This window comes from Solanum tuberosum, unplaced genomic scaffold, assembly GCF_000226075.1.
Source record: "Solanum tuberosum cultivar DM 1-3 516 R44 unplaced genomic scaffold, SolTub_3.0 scf00068, whole genome shotgun sequence".
In the NCBI taxonomy this organism is placed as follows: domain Eukaryota; kingdom Viridiplantae; phylum Streptophyta; class Magnoliopsida; order Solanales; family Solanaceae; genus Solanum; species Solanum tuberosum.
Genome location: NW_006238994.1, coordinates 1065416 through 1092900, shown reverse-complemented (window position 1 = coordinate 1092900; position 27485 = coordinate 1065416). Strand labels below are relative to the sequence as shown.

The following is a 27485-nucleotide window of genomic DNA, read 5'->3' as shown; positions in this document are numbered from 1 at the left end:
CCCCCCCCCCCCCCCCCCCCCCACACACACACACACACACACACACACTCACACATATCTTATGATACCTTCTTGGACTTAATCTATATCTGAACATGGTACTCACAGAGATATTCTTATAAGCACTTCTTTAAAGTTTATACTTTGGGTATGAATTGAAGTACTCCTTTTTTAATTTGTGCTTTGCTATGAGATTTGTGGTTGCAGAAAACATTGATTGGCGTTGTATTTTTACCAAAATCTTATTTTAACTGTTAAGTGATATTCCCCAATTGCTTACTCATATAAGTTGTGACTTCACTTAAGATGGTTTTGTTGTTTGCATGGGCATATTGTATGTTTATAGAAATGAAATTTCTGTAGATTATACAAAAGGGACACCAAAGCATTTTAGAATCAAGACTGCTAATCTGATTTGGTGTTGTTGAAATTTGTTTCTCATCTCATCAGTTATCTTATTTATTAACATATGCAGGCCTTTATAACACAAGATGCTGCTGACCGTGACTTGTTATTTAGAAATATGCGATCATTTGATGTTCCTATTATAAATGTAGCAGATAAAAGTCAGAGCCGTGTTCCCTTTCAAATTACTGAGGAGGCATGTATAAGCTTCTTTGAGAACTCTTATTTTGATGCTGATCTATGTGATCACTTAGTTTCTTACAACTATCTTCCACAGATGCGTATGCTAGGTATCGATTCAAGGCTTGACCAAGTTTTTGATGCTCCCGATGCAGTCAAAGAAGCTCTAGTCGGTCAATTTCGGCTGGACCATTCTGTAGGCTTACCTTTTCTAAACCTCGTGATACTTTTCTTCTGGAACTTATTCTAGTAAATCAACATTAATGTAATCCAATGTTTTTGTGCAGTACATAGGCTCACGTGAAACTGACAAGAGAGCAGATGAGGTGTTGCAATTGGGTATCTTTGATTTATGGACCCCTGAAAATCATTATAGATGGACCAAATCCAGATATGGTGGTCACGTTTCTGGCAGTGTTGAATCAGTGGACCGCTCTCGCTTTTTGCTATGCAGTATCTCACTAGCCCTTTGTTTTTAATATATTGATGCCTTGTCCATAAATATCTTAGTTTACTCCCAAATATTTTCTTCAGATGTGGATGCTGGGGAAGTTGAGAGGCTCAAGTCCCAGAAACTTCAGCTGGATGAAGCAATCTCTACATTAGAAGATAATCTCAGGGCAGTTAAGAGTGAGTTGAGGAACATAGAAGATGAAGGTGCCAAACTTGAAAAACAACGTGTAGGTGATATATACATGCATTCCATGCACATATATGTGTGTATTTCTTTGGTTTCTGGAAGTTGTTTTACATGCAAGGATGTGCAAATTCACACTTGAGTATCTTTATGGTATGCTTTTTCCTTTTCTTTTTTGATCCTGGAGAAAAGGTGCCTTTGCTTCCTGAGTTATAGCTTCTCTGCTTGGTTCTGATAAGTATGGAGCTTGGTGCAATTAACCTTCCCTCTGAACAAACAAAGTTTAGTCATTGTGCATCTTTGGCCAACAAAATTGAGAAGAAATTTTGCAGACTGACTGTCGTGGAACTCCTGCCCCTTGGTTACCCTTCCGAGTCTCCACAAGAGCCTCCCTTCGTCTCTGCAACCCAATTCCCTTTGACAAAGATCTGTGACCCTTTCCAAACCCCTTGTGACCTCGCCATCAACCTATATAACTCACTATCGCTAGTTGCTGGCTCTCATAAACCATTCGGTGGCAGGAATAAATTGCAAAGTTGGTTTGGATTGGATGGTATGTTAGGGTAATTTTGACTGTAAGCAGGGAGAGGGTGAGAACAAGAGGGATTTCTTTTTTTTTTTTTGAAGAAAAGGGGTTTAGTAAATGACCGAAGCTACTTCTTTAAATTAAGTTGAAGGTTTTATGTGCCAGTGCTGTACAAGCTTGGTAACAGAACAATTCCTTTTGTGTGTATCCTCGATTAATGCAACCTCAGATGCTATGTTTCGATTCTCGATTCTAGTATTAAGCGAAAGGTTACACAAGAGACTAGAACCTGAGATAGCTTGGATAGTAGGCTTCCTGAAACTCTATTGTCAAAGTGTGTAGGCTGGAAAACATATATAGCTGTGGAACTGTGTATCAACAGTGGAGAATAGGGATCGATGATTCTGTAAAATGATATTACTTGTGGAACTGTGTTTTATGTTGAATATTTATCCCTAGCTTATAAGAATTTGCTTTGTAGTGCATTTCCTTTTCCTCCATTGTCTGAATTAATCAATCAGAAAAGATTCTACTCTTATGAACTTAATTTTTTTGTGAATGTCATATCAATGGCTTTGTGCATACTCTAGTTGTTGATAACAATCAAATGCTATCTGTTCTTTTGACCTAAAATTAATATTTTATTACTTCAAGCATAATTAGCATATTTTTGTTGATCTATTTTAGGAAGAGATTATAAATGAGTCACTACATGAGAAGAAAAGAAGGCGTGAGATGGAAAACCGTGTCAGTAAGTATCTCTTCTAATCTTTTACTTGAAGTATGTGTAATACAAGGTAACAGGTACAGTATTGATTACGTAGTGTTCCTTCAACATGTAATTTTCTCCAACTTCAGAGCAGCGCATGATAAACTTGAAATCTTTGGAAAGAGAGGATGATCTGGATAGTGTAGCTGCAAAGCTTATTGACCAGATCAAAGCTATGAAGATTCAGCGATTCCAACTTGCAATGGAAATTAAGGTCAATTATTCTTTTTAATATTTCTGTTTGCTGATGCCTCTTAAACTATGATTAGATCCTAAGTGAGTAAGTTTTGTATCTCAGATGTATGTACCTTTGCTGAGTTTCTCTTTTCTGCCAGAATTTACTTATTGATGCTGTGGCTCACAGAAGAAGTTTTGCTGAACAAAACATGGCATCCCTTGAACTTGCGCTGAAGGTACTTGTTTATTGTGTTATTTTGTGTAAATTAAAGTAAAGATGAACTACAGAATTTGAAATAAAATAAACAATAAAAAAATTGAAGTAAAATAGCTACAATAGTCAGAGCATTGCAAGAAAATCAGTGATTTGTGTTAGGCTAAGTTGGTACGAGTGGAAGGACTATTAGGGCCTGTATGGAAAGCTACTCTAATTGGATTTGGGTTTAACGGGGTGTAATTACACAATTTAACATGTTTGTTGACCAAGTAATTATTTGGTTAGCATAGAATTGGGTGTAACTGAAGGGGGACACTCTTCAGTTCTCGAGGGGAGGTGAGAATTGCAGGTAATTACATGGTAACTTTTCAAAATTTTTTATTTGTTATTTCAATTATATTTCATTTTACTTGTATATTTGATTTGCAACTTACATTTTTCTTGTTTGTACTATTACCTTTTGTATGAGTTTCTATATTTCAATACTAATTTCTTTCCCTTTCTATTTTTGTTGGAATGAATATTCTATCTAACAAATATTTGTTAATGATTGATAGTTTGAAAATAATAATATGCGATGTTATAAACTTTATAATGATAATTTTTTATGTAAATTATGTTGCAGATAGATCGATAAAATAATGTTTTTATATCTCATATAGTATGATAGTATAAATTTTTAAAGATAAACTGGCGATGTAAATTTTTGATCAGGTGGGAGCTAGAGATATGAAACTAAATATATCCACTTAAGTTGTGCTCCAAAAGAATTTCTCAAATGTTTGTTTATTCTAATTGTCTCAAAGTAGTTATTTGTTTTTTAAATACTTAAGAATCAAATATATTTAATATTTCTTACATATATATATGTTTGTCACACAATTAAACATAATTGCATGTTGATCCAAAAGTTTATTTAATTTTTGATAGTGAACTTTCATTTTAAAAAGTATTTAATTATGTAATTGTACTTGCATAACCAAACATGACTAGGAACAGACAGATCTTTGTAATTACTACTATGTTATCTAATGTTGTTGATTAGAAGGTACTACCTTACTAGGCTAATGTTAATGCAAGTAGATGACTATATGCAATGCACTTCTAAAAAACTTTGTGAATTATTTTTCATTTTGTTTATCGCAGATCGTCTCTCAATGCAAATCAAATGTAATCTTGTTGGTCTGAAGTGTTGCATCTGGTCTCTTTTTTTCTAAAATAAACAGATTTATTGCAGGAATTTGGGCTTTTTAGCATTATTAGCAGTTGAAAGTAGTCTCACAAGCCAAGACCAACTTCATTGGACATAAAATCTCGTCTTCTTTTTCTTCTTAATAAATAGATTGATACCACGCATATGGACTTAGTTGTTAAAAGTAGTCTAACAAGCTAAGAGTATACACCTTTTTGCATTATTCGCAGTTGAAAGTAGTCTAACAAGCTAAGACTGACTTCACTAGACCTAAAATCGTAGTCTGAGTGTGAATCGTGCTTCCTTATCATATTTTCAGGTTAAAGAGATGGAAGCTAATGTGAAGCACCAAGAAAAATTTGCAGTACAAGCATCTCTGCATTATGAGTACTGTAAGTTCTTCAGTAGTTAACATTTTCACTATTGACTATTTTACATCTTGCACATTGAAATAGTAACTTTTAAGAACCATCTCGCCTTGGTTGACAACAGAAAATAAGCAAATACAGGGGTCCCAAAAGACCTATTTCAAAAGTTCCGAGTATCCAGAAAATGATACTTTATAATTCGCCAACTCTACTTGTAAAAGACGATTTATTTATTGAAAATAACTGAACTTTGTCTCAACTAGTTAATATTGCCTATATGGATCATTTGCTTCGTAGTGGTTGTTCTTGCAAGTTTTTGAATCGATTGCAGGAGAATAATGTGATTTAGGTCTATTTGATTTTGTTCGATCAACAGAATCAATCATACTTCCACTACTGTGGACCGACTTTCTTAAAGCACCTTTAGGCAGCAACTACTATTAGGATCTAATTTTGAGACTCCGATCTTTTCTATGTTATTTTCTTTATCTATCATTTCTCTTGATGCGATATAAAAGACGACTTCCAAGAGTTACTTAAGAGTTGAGACCCCTTTTAGCACTTTTGCTGAACATAGTGAATCACCAGTGGCCAGTTCATATGGAGGTCCGTACAAGACATGACCAAATACATATGCTTTCTATCTTGATATGATCATCTCTAATATTGATGGTTCTTTCTCCAATTAATGCTTCTTGCTTTTGACCACTCTCATGACTCTTTCTATAAATTTCTTAATCAAATGGGTTGTTTTTCTCGTTAGCTCCCATATGAGGAATTATAGTGCAATGCCTTCTCAAAAAGCCTTTTACTTTGAATAGAAATATTTGTTATGTAATCTTTCTCGTTATACACAAAACCTCCCGGAGGAACATGAGGCAATCTCTCTTTCCCTTCTCTTAAAATAAATTGCATTTCAGAAGGAGATGATCCATTGTTGTTGGTTACAAATACTCCAATCTTTTAGTTTTATATGCTAGTAAAAATTAAGCGTTTTGGAAAGTGAAAGGTTAGTCTTTTCATCTTCCATTTACTTGTATGTGTTTTAATTCTAGCTGATTTCCCAAAGGTACATGTTTCCTCACTAAATGGGTAATGCATTTAGAGACTTTTAGTTTTTTAATGATTAGATACCCCCTCCATTTCAAAAAAATGTTAATTGTTGAGACAATGCACACCCATTAAGAAAAAAAGTTTATAATTAGGACATAAAATGAACACCACTTTCCACTTTTGCCTTTTTTAGATATTCTCAATCTATTCTTGAAAATATAAATAATTCAAAGTAAAATTATAAATATGAGCAATTAACTCTCTTGAAATTATCACCTAGAAGATATAAATGAGGGGCAAAAATGGAAAAAAAATCCCAACAACTCTCTTGATCTTTGAACAATTCACTTATTTTGAAATGGAGGGGTAAAAAATTAAATGGTCTTCTACTCCATAGGCAGATGCATCACCTCCAATCAATTTGGCAATATATATATATAACTTTTCTTGGATAAGGGTGAAACATCTGCATGTTCATAAGGTTATTGCAAATGTTGTCTCCAAAGAAAGTTTAAAGAATAGTTACCAAAACCTAAAATGTTACTTCCTCTATTCCAATTTATATGACTTACTTTCTTTTTTTAGAATGACACATTTCTATATCAAGTAACAATCTAACTTTAAAATACCTATTTTACCCTTGATGAAATGATTTGTAGCCATACAAAGACATATTTAAGACCACAAGTTTCTAAAGTCTTTCTTTCTTAAACTATGGTCCAAGTCAAACTACATCACATAAAATTGGGACGGAGGGAATAGTTGTTTTTTTGGAGCAATTCTCTCTAGGGAAACCTACATAGATATGTTATATTAAGGAAAATATTTACTATCTATAACAACAACATTTTTTCTTCATTGATCATTTATAATACAATTTTAATATATATATATATATTTTTTTGATTTTTTTTGATAACCGAGAAATCCGTTTGTGACCCGCCCTTTGGACCAATCACAGCCTTCTAAACTCGGTGGATAATGGGCCCGCCCCTCTACCCTTCTCCACTTAAATACCGGGTTTCGCTTTGCATGGTGTGGGGCTTGAACCTGCGACCTAAGTCACAAATCCTCCACCTTTTGCCACTCGAGCTAGGCCTTGGGGGCTACAATTTTAATATATATTATAGAGAACAAATTTGTAAAACATATATAATACAAGTTTTATTGATAGATAATACATTTATCACACACTAAAATACACTCATAATTCTTTGTGTCAGTTTCTTACTAAACAAGCATAATATAATATAGAAAAAACTTCATATGAAACTTAATAACCCTCCTTGGCTATATTTTGCCTAATTATGTTTCATACCTATAGTTCCATTTGCTTTGCTAAATTTCGTTTGTTTTAACTTTTAATAAATTATACAAATTGAGTTTATACAAGTAACATATTATATATAATTATTTGTATTGTATAGAAACTATTCATATAGATAATTAAATAATTGTATATAATTGTTGAGATTATACAATTGATTCGTATAAAGTATTGTGGGTATACCGGAAAAAAATATACAACCAAAAATCAAAAAATATATAGAACCAAACACCAGAAATAGAAGTTTGTATATACACCCAAATACGTATATATATGTATAGTATCATACCAAAATTATTATTATGTATGCAAATAAATTAATATATACAAATAGGGTTTATACAAATACATGCGATTCTTCATAGTAAATTTCATTAAACTGTAGCCGCGATTCATAATTATATGAAACTGTATTAAATAAATGCACTAGTAATGTTTGCGAATTTGTGTAATTTTTTCTATATTTTAGAACACTTATAATACATCCATATTGTATGCATAATTCACTTTTAATACATAGTGCATATTTATCATAGTAGCTATGTATTGCTATAAATGGTAATAAAAAAGAATTGCTAAAATCAGTAATTATTTATTAAAAAGTATTGACCCAAACAATTTTTCCTTTTCTCTAACTGACGTAGTAATTCAGTGGGGGCTAAAGATTGTGTACAACCTTAAAATTTTCATCAATTTTTAAGCAAATCCTTTTTGATTCGTAGATGTAGGCTTGAGATATAAATCAATATGATAGAGCTTAATAAATCATTGTGGAAAAAGATATGAATTCCATGATTTGATAGTTTATTGATGTGTATGAGTGGGAGAATTAAAGGACATTGCTATTTCCTAATTGATATCAGAGGGTGGTGCACCGTGCATATGCTTTGGTGAATGATGTGACATGATCTCGTCTCCGTGATTCTTTTTTGGGGCTTATCACCAGTGGCCTCTGCCACTTGACCAAGTGTGTCATTCAAAATGCTTCACTGATTTCTTTTTATTATTATATATAAGATTCTGATTATTAGCATGTATATACAATAGGGCGACACCTCACCGATTATCTTTTTTATTATATATAAGATTCTGATGAAATTAGGATGTATATACAATAGGGAGACACCACTTAAAAAATAATGCAAAGTAAACATCAACTTGAGATAGGGAGCTTAAGTCTTAAAACCCCATAGCCCCTAGACTTTATACAAGTTGAAATGTGACAATAGGTCTACCTTGTGCAGAACTCTGCGTGTGCCACAACTTATGATCTTGAGGGAAATTATTACACCATATAGCTTTACAATTTTTTATTTGCTTAATTAGGTAAAAAGGAGACAGAGGAATACCGGCAACAATTGGAAGCTGCCAAGAGGAATGCAGAATCAGTAGCTATTATAACTCCAGAACTTGAGCAAGCTTTTTGTGAGGTTTGTTTTCCAATCTCAAAAGAAATAAATATTATTGTGTATATGTGGATAGACTAAGTAGGTGTTTGGACATGCGATTTCATATCGCGATATGAAATCATGAGATAAAATCAGCGTTTGGACATGCGATTTCACGTTGATTTATCTCATGATTTCATATCATTAGATGAAATCCCAAATTCTCCAAAAATGATGATTTGAGATTTTCTAAATACAAAAATTGACCCACAAATATATATTTTATTAAAACAACCCACATTTATATTTACTAACCATATATTTCATATGTAAATAAAAATTATAACTCATATCCTGACTTTTTAAACCATTTATACTCATATAACGATTATTCTCACCAACATAAAATTTATTATTACTTTAAATCATTTCCTACTTTACCATTTATATTCACCAAATTCTTTGTTTTTGATCAAATTTATTTACCAACTAAATTGACCAACAAATGATTTAAAGTAATAATGTTGGTTTATCTTCTCGGTCATATGATCAAGAAATAATTACAAGTTCAACGTGAGAAGATTGACCGTACTATGTGGGAGGATTATATTAAAGACTCTACAACTTATGTTCAATTTTATTTTTTATTGAATTAAAGTTTGATCAATAAATGTTGTACTTTTTTTAGAATAGATTTGTGATATTATATTATGTGTTTTATCAACTTTTGTTTATTTTGTAAGATTGTATAAAGAATTGGGACAATTTTAATAGTTTTACAACTTATGGGTTTTTATGTACATGAGAAAACATACAATATAAAAAAGTCCAAATTGCATGTCCAAACAAAACTACAACTTCATCTCATAATTTCATATCATGATTTCATATCGCATGGCCAAACATGCCCTAAGTTTTGAGTTGCTATTTGTTATCACCATCTCTTCTTGTTTTTTTTTTGTATGGATAGGAATCCATGGTCTTTCTATTTAACAAAAGCTTGTTATTCCTCTATCTAAAAATAATATTCCCTCTGTCCCAATTTATGTGAAGGTGTTTGATTGGACGCTGAGTTAAAAGAAAAAAGAAGACTTTTCTCACTCGTGGTCTATAATAAACCCTATAAATTTATGTGATTATGAATCATTTCATTAAGAGTAAAATGAGAAGTTTGAAGTTAAATTGTTACTAAATATTGAAAGATGTCATTCTTTTGGGACTGACTAAAAATTAAAGAGTGTTGCATAAATTGGGATGGAGAGATTGATGTTTTGAGCTTTGAGGTTTCGACCAGTTTGTAAATTGCTTCAAAAACCAACCAACATTTTAGGGAAGGAATGCATTAATTGAATAAATTAAACAGACAGATTGTTGAGAACTTTCATGTCTTTTATGTGTTATTTGATCAAGTCCTTTGTGTGTTATTACATTCATTATATGGTATCTGCTTGTTGATATGTATAGTTAGGAAAGGAATGCAGTAATTGAATAAACTAAACATAGATAAATAGTAGCCTTAAGAATATTCTCTAGCTGGAGAGACTAATTTTACGTTTATATAAACAATAGAAATATATCAAAACTGCTTCCTGAATCGGGGACTCAATTTGTATTTTGTAATGAGAGAAGAAAGAGGAGATTTGGGAATGAATTCCTGGATTGTTCTCTCATGCGTGTTGGGATTTAAATAGTATTTGATGTAATCCAAAAAAGGGAAGTAAAGTAATTTCTATTCTCGTAGGTAATTAATGCCTATTCCTTTTTTTTTTTTTTTTTTGATGAAGTAAGGAGATTTCATTAGAAGGCATCAACAAGATGCAAGGCAAAAAATGACAGCAAAAGAAGGGGTCTGATCATGTACAAGAATTTACTAAATAACTAAAGAGCAGACATAGTCCAAAAAAAGTTCAACAGTGGTTACAGGTGGACTGGTTGAACCAGCTATATAAGAAGACCAAACAGTTAGATTTAAGAATGTAGTTAGGAGTTGAAGTCCCATCAAAACATCTATGATTCCTTTCATTCCAGATGCACCAAAAGATAGCAGCAGGCACCATACACCATGTTTTTTTGATGGGTTTCCCAACTCTCCATGAACACCAGCTCTCATAGGCTTCTTTAATAGTATTTGGCATGACCCAGGCAATTCCAAAGACTGATAACTTCATATGCCAGTTGCTACTTTACAGTGCAAAAATAGATGCCTAGCACTCTCAAACATCGTCTGATGGCACATATAACATTCATTTATAACCTGAATTTTTCTTTTGCTAAGATTGTCTTGGGTAAGGCATGCTTCATACATTTATAACCTGAATTAATGCCTATTCGTAATTACCCATTACAATGATTTAAATCTTTGCCATGTTTACAAGGAATGGATACTTGCCTATTATTCCCATAATTTTCTTTCTTCTTCTTAACATCCCTATAGATTGGAGTCTACGTATGGTAGGCTCCTAATTTGCCACATGTATACTTAATTCTAGATCTATGAATGAATTTTGTAAGAATATCTGCAAACGAATCATTGGCGTCAATGAAACATGTCATCATGCACTGCGGCTCAATTTTTTGTTGAATGAATTTACAATCTACTTTGATATGCTTTCATGAAACAGTGCTTTGAAGCAATATGTATTACGGTCTAGTCGTCACTGTTCAATTGTGTTGGTGCATCTTCTCACTCCTTAATTCTTCGAGAATAATCTAAATTGCGTAGACTCCTCACTTTTCGATGCTGCAGCCATATTGACACAACATGGATGTGGGTGTGGGATGCGTACCAGAAATGATCAACCAATTTTGGGTACTTTGTCCAAAATTGATAGAGAAGTTCCAGGCAGATACAATAATTTCTGTAATTAAATCAAAAGCTAGGGTACACTCATAATTCATGCAGATGCTTTTTATTGTTACAAGACATTTGTGTCCCCAACCAGAAGATGCTTTAAAGATATTATAGGTGGACATTTAACAACAGTGTTGAATGTGCTGTGAACTCAAGAAGTCTATCATGTCCTCTATATCGTTTGCAATAGTCATGTTGCGCACACAAAAAGTAAAAATAAGGAGATGCATTTGTACATTACAGTAATTACAAATCAAACTTGCTCTCAATAATTCGTGCTTTCATTTTCTTTCAAATAGTCTACCAGAATTTATGCATATTCTTACAAGTTACAACTCTTTTTTAAGATATTTGATTTATTTTAGCTGAATCCCTGCACCCGTATTCATACTTGGATCCATACTCCCACATCTTGTAATTTATATCATGAAGGATCCTACCTCTTGATCCACATCCGCACCCGAGTCCGAGCAACTTAGGCTTTAACCGTGTAAACTCACACGTAGCCAAAACCATTGCTAGGTATTTTACCTTTACACTTGATTTTAACTACTGTGTCTTGATTTTTTTCTTTTCCAAGATATTAAATTTCTCATAGTAGAACACATTACCCGAAGTGGATCATCTGTTTGAAGGAGATTCTGCATAGTCTGCATCATGTCCCCTATCCTCATAGAGTAGCATCTAGCATGTTGAGGTTAACCTTTAATGATGTACCTTAGAGATGCGAATTATTGCATTTCAGTGACCATCTCTAGGAGTTTGGAGACCAACACTGACATCAAATGAGATGTCCGGTTGTGTGTAAGATAATTGAGTTCGCTAATCAATCTTCTATAACAACCGGGTGATTCAAATGCTTCCTCTATCCAGGAAGAAAGCTTAATAGTTGGGTCAATATATTGCAATTTAGAATACCGGTTTCTTCCGATGTGTCCGAAGCAAGCTTTCTTTGTGAAATGAGTATCCCAAAGATTGTGCTAACTTAATGCCTAGGAAGTATTTAGTTTGCCGAGATCTTTGATCTAAAATGACTGATAAAATGCTGCTTAAGTTGAGTAATGCCTCTAAGATCACCACCAACTATAACAATGTCATCAACATAACTACAAAGAATATACATTTGACATTGTGGGAGTGCTTATAAAATGTAGAGTGATCAGTGATGAGCTTCACTCTTAAATATGCCAAATTATTGGACAACAGTGCTAAAAAAGCCAAACTTATGCTCTTGGTGATTGCTTGAAGACCATACAAATTGGCTCCAATTGATGAATGTACAAAGTCTCTCCCTGTGCAACTAACCTTGAAGGTTGCTTTATGTCGACCTCCTCAGCGAGTTCGCATGATGAAAGGCATCTTTGGTATCCAACTGATTAATGGACTAAAACCCCCAGAGATGGTCCTCATAATCTGCTCCAGTCAGGGTAATATAATAAGGTGTTTGATCCCTTGATTATCCAATGAAGGTTAATTTTGCTCCATTGGTCTTGTTAGTAGTCCCATATCGGTGGGAGGGATGACAATTTATCTCCTATTATGGTCTTAGTTAAACCTCACCTCTTGAGCTAGCTTTTGGGATTGGGTTTGGTCAAGATCCATTTTCTTATCATGGTATCAGAGTTAGGCCCAATTCTTATTTCACCAGATGTTGGGTCCCCATATTACCTTGTCCACTCTCTGATTTTCATTCCTAGGCGTGCGGTGGTGTGGTGTGTGTGTGTTGGTTTTTAAGTTGTGCATTGTCTTCTCTTCAATCAGAATTTGTTCACTATCCTACCTAGAAAGCTGGAGAGCAGGAATAGGTGTGAAATATGATCGGAAATGATATATAAGAAAATTCTAAAATCCACTGGAGCGCTGCCAATTGTCTGATAATATAGTGCTTGTGATAATCTTGCAATGTCATAGCGTGCTTGCTACCTTGTGTTTTATATGTTTATCTTGTAAAAGAAAACAGAGTATTTTCCAACAAACTGAACCTTACACAAAATCTCACATGAATTCATATGTTCCTTTATTGTATAGATGAATTGAGTGGTACTTTAAGTAAATGGGTTAGTGGCGATTCTAACCATGCATTAGGTGTAGTTAGGTTCCATCACAAAGAATTTAGGCTATATGCTCATGCCATGTGAAAAAAGGAGAGAAGTATATGGTCATCTTACCAAATGCTCAATTCAGAACCCTGAATCAACCATGTTTATTCAGTTGACAGCTCTACAATTATCACCATATCTGAAGATTTTAAATGAGTGCGGACTAAAATTCTTCTCTTTCATAATTTCAATGGAGTGGAATAAGGTCCAACCATCTTCTCAGGGCAGCACAGCCTCCCTTGCAGGCACCTCCTTGACATTAACTTGACATAGTAATCTTCTTGCATATTGCTATAGAGCAATATCTATTTTCTTTGTGCTGTTCTCCCTATTCACTCAAGTTTTTAAATTTTACGTTCATATGATCGGCCAAAAAACACAGTGCATCATAAAATACACAAACCTTGCTGGTTCTGGATATTTTGGTGTGCTGTCAATCCTAAAGTTCCTTGGATGCTGCCGTTTCTGACCTTTCCACATATTACATCGTAGGGTTTTGTTAGAAAATGGACCTTGGATCTAATTTAACCTCAAAAATTAGCTCAAGTAGTGAGGATTGCCCAAAATCATATAGAAATTACAACTAATACTAATATTTTCAACTAATGTGAGACTCTAAACACTCCGTCTGCACGCTAAAGGCTGGATATTTGGAGTGTGCATGATATATACAAAGGAGGCCAGCATTGGGTAAACCTACCTTTGGGATGTGCTTGGTATCATGTTAAGAAAATGGATATTTGACCCAACTCAACTTCAATAGCTCCCCAAGGCGAGGATTGTTTAAGAGCATAGAATACTACCTATATCAAGCTAACATTTGGGATGATTTAGATCCAAGGTCCAATTTCTTTAACATAGCAGAGGTGGCAAATGTCTTGGCTCAAGTTTCATTCCCATCTATTATTAAAAAGAATATTCATGCGCTTGGCTGTTAATAAGAATCAAGTTTGCGCGTTAGAGGGCGTGTTAAAGATATAATTAAATAAATAAAATTATTTCCTGTCTGACAGCTTAAGTTAAGTTTCCTGATGAGGAGGCCAGACACTTCAACAATATTTATAGTATTTCTGCTCTACTTTGTGATGATAGAAGAACCTAAGGGGAACCCTTCGGGGTGGCCCAGTGGTTTGGGCTTGGGACTTCCATGTTGGAGGTCTCAAGTTCGAAACCCCTTGCCAGCGAAAGCAAGAGGTTTGCCTTCTGGGTCGAGCTCGTCGCACCGGGCTTGCCTAGTGCGGGTTACCTCTCCTATGTGGTTTGCGAGCTATTGCATAAGAGCGGGGGTTTTACCCTGTGTGAACCCAAAGGGTAGCGGCTGCGGGTTTCCCTTGTCATAAAAAAAAAAGAACCTAAGGGGATTGTCTTACAGATGTTTTGGTGTAAGGAGAACTGTATAGAGGAAATGGATGAATTTGTCAATTTCGTAAAAGCTTTGTAAATCTAGACTCTATTTTCTCTTCTTGTAAAAAGTTTTTGAAGGTGACCAGCGTCCCTTAATGCTGAGGAATACAACAGTACTTTTGTCAAAAAAAAAAGTCTTCTAAGATTGCTCAAGGGATATAAACATAAAGCTCTTTATTGAATGTGTGACACATTGGTTTCTCTTTTGGATATTTGGATGGTATGATTGCCTCATATCAAGCTCATGAATAGTAACCGTTTCTTTATTATGTACTAATCCTAGTCATGGTTGGACCGAAATGACATCACCTTTATTTGTTATTGTTAGAAGAGCTTTTGTCTCCCAGGTTTTCTGTGTGTTTTAAGTTGTAGGTTGAGATAATTTAATATGGCTTTGCAACTAAGCTTTCTGTAGCAGCTTTAATCTATGCTGCACAGACTCTCCAAAACTGATGCAGCACCTGTGTCGGATCCTCCAAAATGCACTACTTTTGGAGGATCCAACACACACCCGTCCCCATTTTTAAAGAGTCCAAACAACATAGGTTTTAATGTGATGTCTGTGTTTTTTGCCAGTACACCAAATGGGTAAGACTTGTTTCTTTGGTGTTCTAATCAATCAATTCAGTATGGTTCATATGTTCTGATCGTTTCATAGTGCATATTTAATGCTCGCAATTCTCAAGGCTGCCTCATATTAATTCATTCCTAGTCAATTTTACCTGCAGATGCCATCTACAATTGAGGAGTTGGATGCGGCTATTCAAGATACCATTTCTCAAGCCAACTCCATTCTTTTCCTGAACCATAATGTTCTAGAAGAGTATGAAGCACGTCAGAAAAAAGTAACTCTCTGTTTCCTTTATTTGCATTTCCATTTTAACCATTTAAACTATATGATGATAGCATCTAATTTTGTCTTGTACTTTTGCAGATAGAATCTCTTTCTAAGAGTCAAGAGATGGAAGAAGAGAAATTAAGCAACCTCACTAACGAAATCAATGCTTTAAAGGTTAGATTTTATTGTACTCTAGCATTTTTGGTAGTTACCTGGTGAATGTAATGCTCCTAGCCAGCTTGTTGTATATAAAGCAGTAGCTTATTGAACCCCACAGTGGCTCACTTCACATATAGTAATACACAGTTGATTCTCCTTTCAAATGGTATCTATTATTTCAAGGTCTCAGACGTATCCATTGATACTGCTAAATGAGTGAATTGCCTCATCTAAAAGCTACATATCCATTAATATTACTGAATGGGTGAACTGCCTTATCTAAAAGCTGAAGCTGTTAGAGGCTTGTTTGGTCTGCAACATGTCCCCTCATGTGCGAGCTTAATTTTTTTCATTTTGGACAAGCACTTGGAAATAATTTGTTGATGGGTGAAGGTTAGACTCGACACAAATATATCTACCTGCCCTGCATCAATATCAGTTAAAGAGCAGCCAGTTAAGATTTTCTCCTTCATATCCCACCCTTGTGTTACTTCATTCAAAAGGTTGACCTAGTTATTATGTGTGAATTGCTTCATTGAAAAGCTTAATTAAGAAAGATTACTTTTATTCTTTTTTTGAAGCTTGCAACGATTTATGTACTTGTTTAAACAAAAATGATTCAGAATGGTAACAGTTTAATGTTTGCTTTTATGCTACCTAGTACCAGTATATCTTATGACAAATTATTTAAACATAAAAAGAATGATAAAAATACGTTGTCTTAGAGAAAGAAAAAGACAGTAGGTTCTAGTAATTGGGATAAATAGGAACAAAGTATCAGATATTATATGATGATTTAGGAAAGTCTTTTTCCTCCTTTATTTCGTTATCTTGGTTGTGGTTGTAAAATAACAAGGTGTTCATCTTTACTGCGGACACATTGTGGTAGTCTCCAAAAAAACCTGTTCTGATTTTAGGACTTTGCAGGAAAGGTGGCTGCCAACATTAAGAAGTCTTGTTTCTCAAATCAACCAGACTTTTAGCCATAATTTCCAAGAAATGGCTGTTGCAGGAGAAGTTTCATTAGGTATGTTTACCTCAAACCTTGCAGAACTTACTTCTTGAGAAGTTTTATCAACCTGTATTAATCAAGTCTCTCTTCAGATGAGCATGACATGGACTTTGACAAATATGGGATACTAATTAAAGTCAAGTTCAGGTAATTACGGTTCTGATTCTTCCTTATTTTGACGTAGGTATGTAGGTTGAGATTTCTGCCTCTTGTGACTGTCCTTTATTGGAGGAGAGACAGATATTTTATATATTATTTCTTTTGCCCCCCTTTGAGAAGATGAGTGTTATATTTCTACCGGTGGGAAGTACTTATTTTACAAAATGCTCTAGAACTTTATATTGTTTTTCTTTTGGCCTAGAAATCGCATAGTTCTTCATTAGTGGACTATGATGTTTCTTTTGATGCCATTTAAATTAGTTCAGTATTATAGTACTGAACCTAAAGTTATTTTGTATTGTACCCATCTTATATTTCAAATCATCTTTTGGGAAGAAAAATCATTGGCTTCACTTATGAGCAAAACAAAGAAAAGATTCCCTAGCATCTATCCCCTAGGTAGTGATTCATGGCACCAACAAATATGGGTTATTTATTTGTTTATTTATTTTTGATTCTCCATGGCTTGTTTACAGTTTGCTGTTCTTGCATCTTTATTACCAGGGAGACGGGACTACTCCAAGTTCTAAGTGCCCACCACCAATCTGGAGGAGTATGTTGCTTAAACCACTTTTTCTATCTGTGAGTTCAATTGATTTTTAACTTATTAATACAATATCCTTTCAGGAACGATCTGTTTCAACTATTCTTTACCTAGTTTCTCTCCAAGACCTAACAAATTGCCCCTTTAGAGTGGTGGATGAAATAAATCAAGGTCAGTTATACACTTACCGTATATTGTTATTCTTAATTAACTGGATGCAAGAAATCATTGTGTACATTTGTGCTTCAAGGAATGGATCCTATCAATGAGAGGAAAATGTTTCAGCAACTAGTGAGAGCTGCCAGCCAACCCAATACACCGCAGTAAGATCACTCTTTTCTCTCTTCTATTCTCATGATTTTATTTTTTACCATTATCATGTCTAAACACCAGCAATTTATGTGCTGAAATTCTTTGCTTATGTCCTTGTAATTAAAGAATTTGGTGTGTATGCTTTTTTCAAATCGTTGAAAAACCAACATCTTAGAGAGTACTGGGAAGATGTCTGCCTCTACATGGAATTCTGTTTTAAGAATGACCATTGATGTAAGACGATTACGGAGTTCGTATACATATTAATCTGCAATAATTTTGCATGGCCAATATATCTGCTTCGTTAGGATCAAGAGGGGAAGAAGTTTCTTTGAAGGTCTCCAGATTGTTTGTTTTTGAACTGCTTGGTTCAGATGACAAAAGCCATGACCTTGGAAATGAGGTCAATTAGATGAGTACTCTCTTCTATTATTTTGTTGTACCTGGTTAACAAGCGCTAACCCTTTTTTTTCACTTTAGTCCCGAACAGAACAATCTTTTGCCTTAAGAAAAGCTATGGGAAATCTGTTCGGAAAGAGATATTTATTAAATAATAAAAGCGGTATTATCCCTAAACGTTGAGAACACACAAAGAAATCATGCAAGACAACGTATTAACATCATCTGCAAAATTGAGTCTCTTAGATATTATTGTAGCTTATATCTGGACAAAGGGTACTAATTTTGTAAAGGAAAATTTTCATTAATATTTTGTTTTGCATATTGCATTCCAATTCCTGCTATCTACTTTGAAATTCTGCTCTAAGTAATCAAACATGTTCCATTTATACTTTGAGAAATCAGTATTTTGATAGTTGTACCCTGCTACCTACCATGCAGATGCCGTGTTAACTTGGAATTATCCACTATCAGATTTTCTTCTTTATTTTGTGTTATGACTAGACATTAAATTCCATTGTTTTCAGTTTGATTCTAGTATCTGATTTGTAACAGCGGTCATCCAATGTGCATCTAACAAAGCTAGGCAGAAACTGATAAAGTAATAAGCAGTTAGTAAATGTAATATATATGGTTAGGCCCTCGTGAGAGATTCCCTTACAAGTGTTATCAGAGTGCATAAACGCCACTGACAGCCAAGCTTCTGCAGAAAGCACGCAGATATAAGTACAAGGGATCCATTTATTTTCAACCTTCTATGGCGAGAAATGTCAAATAGTTCTTTTTGTGGAAGACATATTTGAAGTCTCGAACTCTCAGCTCTCTACTAGAGGGAGCATGAATCCATGTAGGTTTATTTTGTTTAGGTGATCATGCCTGTTATGCTGATCCCCCTGCATATTTTGGAGAAATTAATGAAATCGTGAAACTAGACCTTGTCTACATAAATCTCCAGTCCTATTTCTGATTCTGCCAAATCCTTTACAGGTGCTTCTTGCTTACCCCAAAGTTGCTGCCAAATCTTGAATACAGTGAAGCATGCAGCATTCTGACAGTAATGAATGGGCCCTGGATTGAGCAGCCATCCAAAGGTTTTCTACCACTTTAACCAATACCATATGCTTGTAGTCATAACATTAGTCACACACTAAATGTCTTTCTTCTGGTTCTAAATTGCAGTTTGGAGTGGTGGAGAATGCTGGAGATCTATTATGGGTTTAACCTCTATTGCCGCTGACTAGAATCAGTAATGTTTGTGGTACCAGGAACTGTCCATAAGAAAAAATTACAATTTTCTAGTTGATCGTCATTTTACCCTGTTAAAAGCTGAGCCATGGTCGCTCAGCTATTGTTTTTGAAAAATCTTAAATAGTGCATAATTTTTTTGTACGGATAATTCGTAGTACTGCCCTTGTTTATAGTAGTAACATAGAGCCATAGAGGTATTCCCTCTGTTCGAACTTCAATAATTTGTCCTCCATTCTCTTTGTTTATATATATATTCAGAAATTGTTCACTCTATATATTACTCTTCGTGTATCAATACAAATACTTTCTTTCTAGTGTCCCTATCAAGATAATCAGTAACGGAAATGGATGAAGAAGCCGTTTTTCTAATATTTTTGTTCAAATATTTTCATATATGATAGAACTGCTAAATTTCAATTAGTCTGTAAAAGTGGCTATTTGTGAAAGTGAAATTCTCTTCCTATTATGCCCTTTGAAAGATTACTTGGGGCCTGTTTGGATTGGCTTTTGGCTTATGACTTATAAGTCAAAAGCCATAAGTTGGTATTTCTATCTTATGGCTTTTGGCTTATTTTTGTTATTTTGGCTTTAAAATAAGTGCTTATAAGCACTTTTTAACTGTACCCAAACACTTCAAAACTGTTTAAAAGCTATTTTGGCTTAAAAACACTTAAAATAAGTCAATCCAAATGGGCACTTAGTATTCTTCATTTTTTTTTATTATTCTACTATTGAAGATCAGCTTCGAGGCTTGAAGTTAAGGTAATTGATTTATGAGTAGTTCAAAAAATGTGTAGCAATTTTTTTTAGAAAGTGATTAATTTAAAGAAGAGATCATCCCAGTTTTGATTATTCCACCTTTGATGAATATAATTTTACTGAAATTTCGGTACGATCTTAAAGTATACTAATGCAGACTTGTGTACTATGATAACATATTGTTGTTCAGACACTAGTGCTTGTTCTTGAATTTTTAGCTTAAAAGTTCGATCAAATACATATATCAAATCAACTCCAAATGCAACCAAATTTAAGTATGAATTTCCAAAGGTACTACAGACAATATTTCGAATATTCATTTCGTAACAAACAACAAATGTTCAAGTTAAAAATTTAAATTCAAGTCTTGAATCAACAATAGATTGATTACCAAACCAATGCAACTCTCAAAATGGGGAGCGGAAGAATTTGAGAGTTATGTAAATAATAAGTAATCATGGTTATATCTTTTGTTAAACTGGTGAAATAATATGTATAAATATAAATAACTTACCTAAATATGTATGTTAATGAATCTATTAAAACCTTGTATCAATAAAAGGCTTGATAGATAAACTGGGGAATTCTCGCATATAGCCACTCAAAAATAACTTAATTATGCTTCATAACTATAGTTTGCTAATTACGATTCGTAGCTACATGTTAGAGGGAGGAGAGAGGCGAGCGATAGAGGACATAGAGTGAAGAGAGACAAATGTATATGTATATCTGTCAAATAATTGTATATATGTAATTGGTATACATATGTATTTGTACATCTGGCCAGCGAGATTGAGAGAGGGAGGAGAGAGGCAAAATGTATATGTATATCTGTTAGATAATTGTATATATGTAACTGGTATACATATGTATTTGTATATCCGGTGAGTGAGGTTGGAAGAGGGAGGAGAGAGGCGAGCGAGAGAGGGTATAGAGTGGAGAGAGGCTAATTGTATTTGTATATATGTCATATAATTGTATATGTACATGTATAATTTGTATTTGTATATGTATAAAAAGGAGAGAGGAGAGAGAGAGGAAGAGATGAGAGAGGCGACATAATTACATCTAAAATTAAGCTACGAGCCGTAATTAATTCAAATTATCTATGTTAGCTAATGCCGTAATTAATTCAAACTATAATTATATTAGCTAATGTCGTAATTAATTCAAACTATAGTTATGTTAACTAATTAACTAGTATATATTTGCTTATCTGCGTAATTTCCCCTAAACTGAATACCTAGCATATCAAATTACATAATCTTTAACATCATTTCATTTTTGTAGCTTATTTTTGAACATTTGTTGTTCCACAAACCAAATAGACACATATTTTATTCAATTATTTCTTATGTGAATTCGAATGTATATAAAAAGTTATCCATATAAGATGTTTCTATCAAGTTAATATATAAATATGAATTATATATTTTGTATATACATTTTTTAACACTCGATACACATATTTACTTTAATTATTAACTTTTAAAATTAATTATATATAATAACATGCTACTTATATGTTTTCAATCTCTTCATAAACATCCGATAAAATTGAAACGATAAATATTTATACATTTTTTAACACTTAATCGTTATTAAGTGATACACATATTTACTGTAATTATTAACTTTTAAAATTAATTATATATAAACATATGCTACTTATATATTTTCAGTCCCTTCATAGACATCCGATAAAATTGATACGATATTGATGTGTTTTCATCCTCTCCCAAGGAAACTTGCATCAATAAAGGGAGGGCTTATATGTCAATAAATCAAAATGTAGCAGGTAAAACCACATATTGTCAAACTTGTTGGATCAAAATGATAAATCTAATAACATACTTTTAATACACACTCTCTTATCTCGTTATCAACATACACCAAATGGATAGGCATTATATATGATTTTGTTTATTCACCACAACAATCCCTTCGGTCTCATTCAACAATGGCTTCCACAGCAACGCCTTCTACTCTCACTCTTTCCTCAATTTTCTCACAAGAACTCAACCCCAATTCTCTAATTTTCAAATCAAAGCCTCTTCTTTTCACATCCCACAAATCTTTTTCTCTGCACACATTAAGCCTCCAGTACAAAGAAAGGAAGAATGGACCTCTTGTTGTTGCTGCTATGGCTGCTGAAGCTGAGGTTGAAGAGGATGTAGAACAGGAAGGTGAAGAAGGTGGAGAAGGGGCTGTTGCTGTTTTAATTCCACCGTCTAAGCCTAAGAAAGGCAAGGCTGCATTGCCCTTGAAGAGGGATAGAGTATGTTGAAGAACCCATCTTTTTATTGTTGATTTGGTGGATTTTTAGATATGAAAGATGGGTTTTTTTTCGTTGTGTGATATGTGGGGTTTGCTTAATTTTTGTGTTTTGAGATGATATTAGTATGAAAATAGTTTTCTTTCCCCTAAGTGGATATAGTATGTGGAAAATCTCCATTTTTTTGTTAATTTTATGGATGTTAGATGAAAGATGGTTGTTTGTTGGTTTGTATGATATGTAGAAACAACTGTGTTTTTTTTTCTTGAGCTACCGGAAACAACCTCCTACCTCTTTCGGTTCTCCCCAGAGCCCACTTTGAGGGACTACACTGGGTTTGTTGGTGTTGTTGATGATGATTCTTGTGATTATATTAGTATGAACATAACTTTTTTGCCCCTAAAGAGGATAGATTATGTAGAAACTCTTCATTTCTTATTAATTTTGTGAATGTCAGATGAAAGATGGGTCTTTGTTGGTTTGTATGATATGTGGGTTTTGCTTAGGTTCTGTATTTATTGATCTTTGTGGTGAGGTTACTATCAATATGACCTGTTTTGGAATTTCTTGGTTCATTTTTTATGGGTGAACTAGTCTGAATTTGTTTGCTTGTGTAAAATTTGGTCAGTACTGATTTAACCACCAAAGGTCTGTTTGGTATGATGATGAGATAATTCAGTAGTTCATTATAATAGTAGGTGATTTCGTAGCATCTCTAAGCATTGGTGGACTGAGTGGTAAGTAGCATGTAGCTGGTGGATTAATCATGTTGCATGAGCTTTTTGGACACCATCCTTATAGAAAAACGTTATTATTATACTGGGATTATGAAGTGGAATTGAATAATACGTACACTACAATTTCATAGCAAGGAAAAGAAATTATATTAAGTGAAGATTGTATCTGTATTGTGGTTGGCGAGCCACGTCACAATTACCCAGCCTTACACTGTCATTTCAAAGGAAGCTAGTTTTTTATATGCTTCCAGTTGTTGGCAAGTTATGAAGCAAGCATTTCCATAACCTGTACTTTCCTGTTTGTATCGGAGGACAAGTTTTTACTATTTTTTTGTTTAATGTAGACTACCTTCCTCCTGCCCAAACATGTGAGGATTCAGAATCTTAAGTTATTTGGTGTAATACTAATAAAATGTGGTACACAAGTCTTTTTAAAAGCGGAATCATGATGGCAAAGATCAATCAGGAATGGTGAACAATCAATTTTGATGCAGCAAATGTTAGACCTTGTCAGTGGGATTGAATTAGACCATTTGAACTCTCTCATATGATCCTTGTCCTAATATTAAGACATCTGAGGAAATATGCTGTCCAGAGGTTAAACATTTCACATAATTCTGCATGTGCTTGTTCCTTTGACCGGTAATGGATGTCACTGTACAGGTGATAAATTTTGCCCTTTGGAGATGCTAGTTGTGGAAGATCATCTCTGTTGATTTTCAAACTACGTTTCTGATATGCTTTTCCTGTAGCTGTTACGTCAAGCATCAAACTTCGTTGTTTCTTTATCTCATTTACTATTTTCTCATAAATTGGTTTCTTCTTTTTCCATAATAATTAGACGCGGTCTAAGAGGTTCTTGGAGATTCAGAAATTAAGAGAAATCAAGAAAGAGTATGACTTGAAAACGGCTATAGAACTGCTCAAACAAACAGCTAGCTCAAAGTTTGTTGAAACAGCTGAAGGTCATTTCCGGCTCAATATTGACCCAAAATACAACGATCAGCAGCTTAGGGCAACTGTAAGTTCTCAAAGATTTCATTAATCATCATTACATACTTCGAAGTTTATATTGAGTGTTTACTGGTATATTAGTATCTCCAATTGCGGTGACTTCTCTTTTTCAGGTTAACTTGCCCAAGGGAACAGGTCAAACTGTTAAAGTGGCTGTTCTTACCCAAGGTACTCCTTAAGATATATTTTTGTGTGAATTGATCATGATTGTATGCCAAATAACCAAGGGAAGTAGATTCATTAATAGTTGGTCTGTTAAGGTCGTTAGTGAACTCCTTTCATTGCTTGTAGAAAATAGTAATTTTTATTTTGTGTTAATAAAATTAAAATGCCATTTAACAAAATTGTACATGTGAAACAAGTAACTGGGCGTAATAATGTGGAAATGGTCTGCAAACTAGAATATCATATATGGTTGCCATCCCAAATTAGGCTTGGTTAATCAGATTGTCTAGTAAACTTACAGCTGGCATCCTACTTTTTTTGACACACCCCAAAGAAAAAGGAGTAACTTTCAGAGTTGCTCTTTTTTCAAAAAAAAAAAAAAAAAACGTGATCATAGACATATGGATCTTCCTTTTTAGTGTGATTGTTTGTCTTGTTTTTGTAACCCTATCTATTGTATGCACTATGCTAGGATCTATTTGTATTTGGGATGTGGTCACAATGGTAGTTTTGAATGTTTTGGTCTTGAAAATTTTCTTTGAAACTGTAGTCACTATTTCGGTACGCTAATTGTGTTGCAGCTAAAATTCTACAGGTGAAAAGTTCGATGAAGCGAAAAATGCAGGAGCTGATATAGTGGGTGGGGAGGATTTGATAGAACAGATAAAGGGAGGATTTATGGAGTTTGACAAATTGATTGCAACACCAGATATGATGCCTAAGGTGTTTCTATAGTCTTTGATAATAAAAATGTGTGACTTGCCTTTGATGTTCAATTTGATATCCTTTTTCATTTTTATACTCTCTTCGACAACCAGCCTATGAACTTCTGTCTCTTGGTTTTAAGAATATCATATTGAAGTTTGCAATAGGCAAAGAGTGACTGTCTGTCTTAAATAATTCAGCATATCTCGCTCCTAATGTGTTTGTGCATGCATTTGGGCCTTGTCAACCTGAGTATGTAACTTAACAATGCGTAGCTTGTTCTGAACCAACTCACATGGCCTGGTGAAAAGCTCTAGCTGTCGTCTCCTTTTCTTCTGAAAATACTTCACAGATAAAATAATGATTTGGTTGAATGGAACATATTTTTTTTTAAAATTCTATCACTCACTTCGGAGTCATTCTCTGTCATTCACTGTACACATGTTCATACATTTTGCTAGGTTGGTGCTCTTAAAATTCCTCGACCTCAAAATCTGGCTAGTCACACTACATCAAAAATGATCATTAATTGCTGCTAAATATGTATTTTTTGCGGCAATTAGTACTCTTTGTATTTGTCCCTAAAGCCTTTAGCGACATTGGTTCTAATGACACTTAATTAATGACAAGAAAGACTTTAACACTCTTTATTAATGCCAATATTTATTGCCGCTAAAAGTTGTTTTTGTTGTAGTGGATCAGCATCTGCATATTTTCTAATCAAGCCTTCTTTCTGAAAAAGTTAAATCATAAAATTCTGTTGTCACACTGTGCATGAGTTTTCCGTTCTTCATGTGCCATATCTTGGAACATCTTCTGCATTGTATATTTGTGAATTATGGTCCATCTTGCTTTATCATAAATCTAATGCTGCAGGACTAATGGCAATATTAAGCCTAGCTTAAGCTGAGTGATTAATTGCAGAGGCTCCCCTCCTCCTCTTACCATTTTAAGGCTCACTGACAGCTGATTTAAAAAATTGCACCTCTTTAAGTGACTTTTGTCTAGAAATTAATTTTATTAACACCTGAACAAGTATCTGTGGCTCATTTTGTGTCATTCTTTTGTGAATTCATATTGATACATTCTCTACTATTTGCGGCAGGTTGCTAGCTTAGGTAGGGTCCTTGGTCCTAGAGGACTCATGCCAAACCCAAAAGCTGGTACTGTCACTACAAATATACCTCAGGTAAAGTGTCAAATATTTTCTTCTTGTGAAAAAGTTAAATCAAAATACTCTCTTTCTTATGCTCTTATGTGTAATGGTGGAATCCCTAGATCTTTATATTGAGTGGGAAACCACCCCATATATATCCTAGTTTGGAAGTTATTCAGAGTTTAGCAAATGTGAAACAATGTAATTAACAAGTAGGCAGTGATGATTTACTTACTGGACTATTTCCTGCTCCTCGAAAATGTATTGAAGTATGTAAACTTTTTGTACTTCTTCCAGGCTATTGAGGAATTCAAAAAGGGTAAAGTAGAATACCGAGCAGATAAAACTGGAATTGTTCACTTGCCATTTGGAAAAGCAAATTTCTCGGAAGAAGATCTTATCATAAACTTCATTGCAGCAGTGGTAAGTTTTAACGTTAGCTTCTATTTCTTATACTTTTGTTCCAGAATAGTTTGAATATACCAACAACATACCCCGTAAAATTCCACATGTGAGGTCTGGGGAGGGTAGAATGTATACAGTCCTTACAATTACCTCATGGAGGTAGAGAGGCTGGTAGAAGCCGTTCAAAATTAATTCAACTGCATTTCTTTGAATGACAGAAATCAGTGGAAGCAAACAAGCCATCAGGTGCCAAAGGAGTGTATTGGAAGAGTGCACATGTATGCTCGTCGATGGGGCCATCCATTCGGTTAAACGTAAGGGAGATGCTGGAGTACAAGCTTCCGAATGCTTAATTGAGCAAGACATGTATATTGTATCTTCTATCATCTACCTAAGTTTCTTCGGCGCCTTATCTGAGCTTCCATTTTGTGAGGGTTAGGATACAAAGTAGGTGGAGTTTGAAAGGAGATCCAAACTTCATATTGTCAATATCACTGTGGAAGCATTCATAGGCACAGTTGCTAAAAGAATAATTTTGTTTGATATTGTCAATGTTTATGTTCAGTTTAATTCTTGCTAGGTGCTAATGTACATTATGCTTCGATTTGCTAAAAAGGGGAGCTAATTCAAATTTCAGAAGTTTTCTATGCTGCAAGATTCTCTAATTTGTGTTCATATCTTGAGATTGTGCCAACAACTGATGGGGCTGAATAAACCTGTCAGTTTTAGTATTTTTCTTTACTTTACTTAGAGCCGTCAATCTGGGCTAGGCCTGTTGGGCTGGCCTAGCCTAACCCGGGATTTAATAGGGCTGGGCTAAAAATTTTGGAGCCCATTTAAAAAAAGGGCTTTTTAGCCCGGCCTGAATAAGCCTGCTGATTTGTGGGGCTTGAGAAATATAGGTAGGGCCGGCCCGTGGGCTAATACAAATTAATTAAAAAATATAATATAATATTAAAATTTAAAATTAAAAGAGATCCAAACTCAAAATCTATTTAAAGTTTT

General features: G+C 34.2%; 2 protein-coding genes across 3 annotated transcripts in view; both read left to right on the top strand.

Moving 5' to 3' along the window:
- Positions 1-19583, top strand: part of LOC102605381 (structural maintenance of chromosomes protein 5) — a 28200-nt gene extending 8617 nt beyond the window's left edge. Inside the window, exons 13-30 of one of the 2 annotated variants that reach the window (XR_001473225.1) lie at positions 476-601; positions 683-781; positions 873-1038; positions 1120-1265; positions 2436-2499; positions 2607-2731; positions 2853-2930; positions 4423-4495; positions 8178-8281; positions 15322-15438; positions 15528-15605; positions 16518-16617; positions 16695-16749; positions 17238-17314; positions 17389-17476; positions 17556-17628; positions 19004-19107; positions 19196-19578. Coding sequence is in view for 1 of the 2 variants with exons in the window: in XM_006345346.2 (XP_006345408.1) it covers positions 476-601; positions 683-781; positions 873-1038; positions 1120-1265; positions 2436-2499; positions 2607-2731; positions 2853-2930; positions 4423-4495; positions 8178-8281; positions 15322-15438; positions 15528-15605; positions 16518-16617; positions 16695-16749; positions 17266-17314; positions 17389-17476; positions 17556-17628; positions 19004-19107; positions 19196-19257 (1707 nt within the window). In the remaining variant the exon portion in view is untranslated. Of the gene's footprint in view, positions 1-475; positions 602-682; positions 782-872; positions 1039-1119; positions 1266-2435; positions 2500-2606; positions 2732-2852; positions 2931-4422; positions 4496-8177; positions 8282-15321; positions 15439-15527; positions 15606-16517; positions 16618-16694; positions 16750-17237; positions 17315-17388; positions 17477-17555; positions 17629-19003; positions 19108-19195 lie in introns of both variants that reach the window. The other variant, XM_006345346.2, reaches the window with a different exon arrangement.
- A 2340-nt stretch (positions 19584-21923) lies between these two features.
- Positions 21924-27132, top strand: LOC102605048 (50S ribosomal protein L1, chloroplastic). Its single transcript, XM_006345345.2, has 7 exons — positions 21924-22301; positions 23877-24056; positions 24163-24217; positions 24810-24937; positions 26025-26108; positions 26373-26498; positions 26699-27132. Exons 1-7 carry the CDS (start codon positions 21984-21986, stop codon positions 26831-26833), a joined length of 1026 nt encoding a protein of 341 aa, XP_006345407.1. The 5' UTR covers positions 21924-21983; the 3' UTR covers positions 26834-27132.
- Positions 27133-27485: the final 353 nt, after the last annotated feature.

What these genes read in the sequence shown, in the direction of transcription:
- LOC102605048 (XM_006345345.2), top strand. Translation starts at nt 21,984, where the DNA reads ATGGCTTCCACAGCAACGCCTTCTACTCTCACTCTTTCCTCAATTTTC. An exon ending in TGCCCTTGAAGAGGGATAGA is followed by an intron (nt 22,302 to 23,876) that starts GTATGTTGAAGA and finishes CATAATAATTAG; the next exon opens with ACGCGGTCTAAGAGGTTCTT. An exon ending in ATCAGCAGCTTAGGGCAACT is followed by an intron (nt 24,057 to 24,162) that starts GTAAGTTCTCAA and finishes TCTCTTTTTCAG; the next exon opens with GTTAACTTGCCCAAGGGAAC.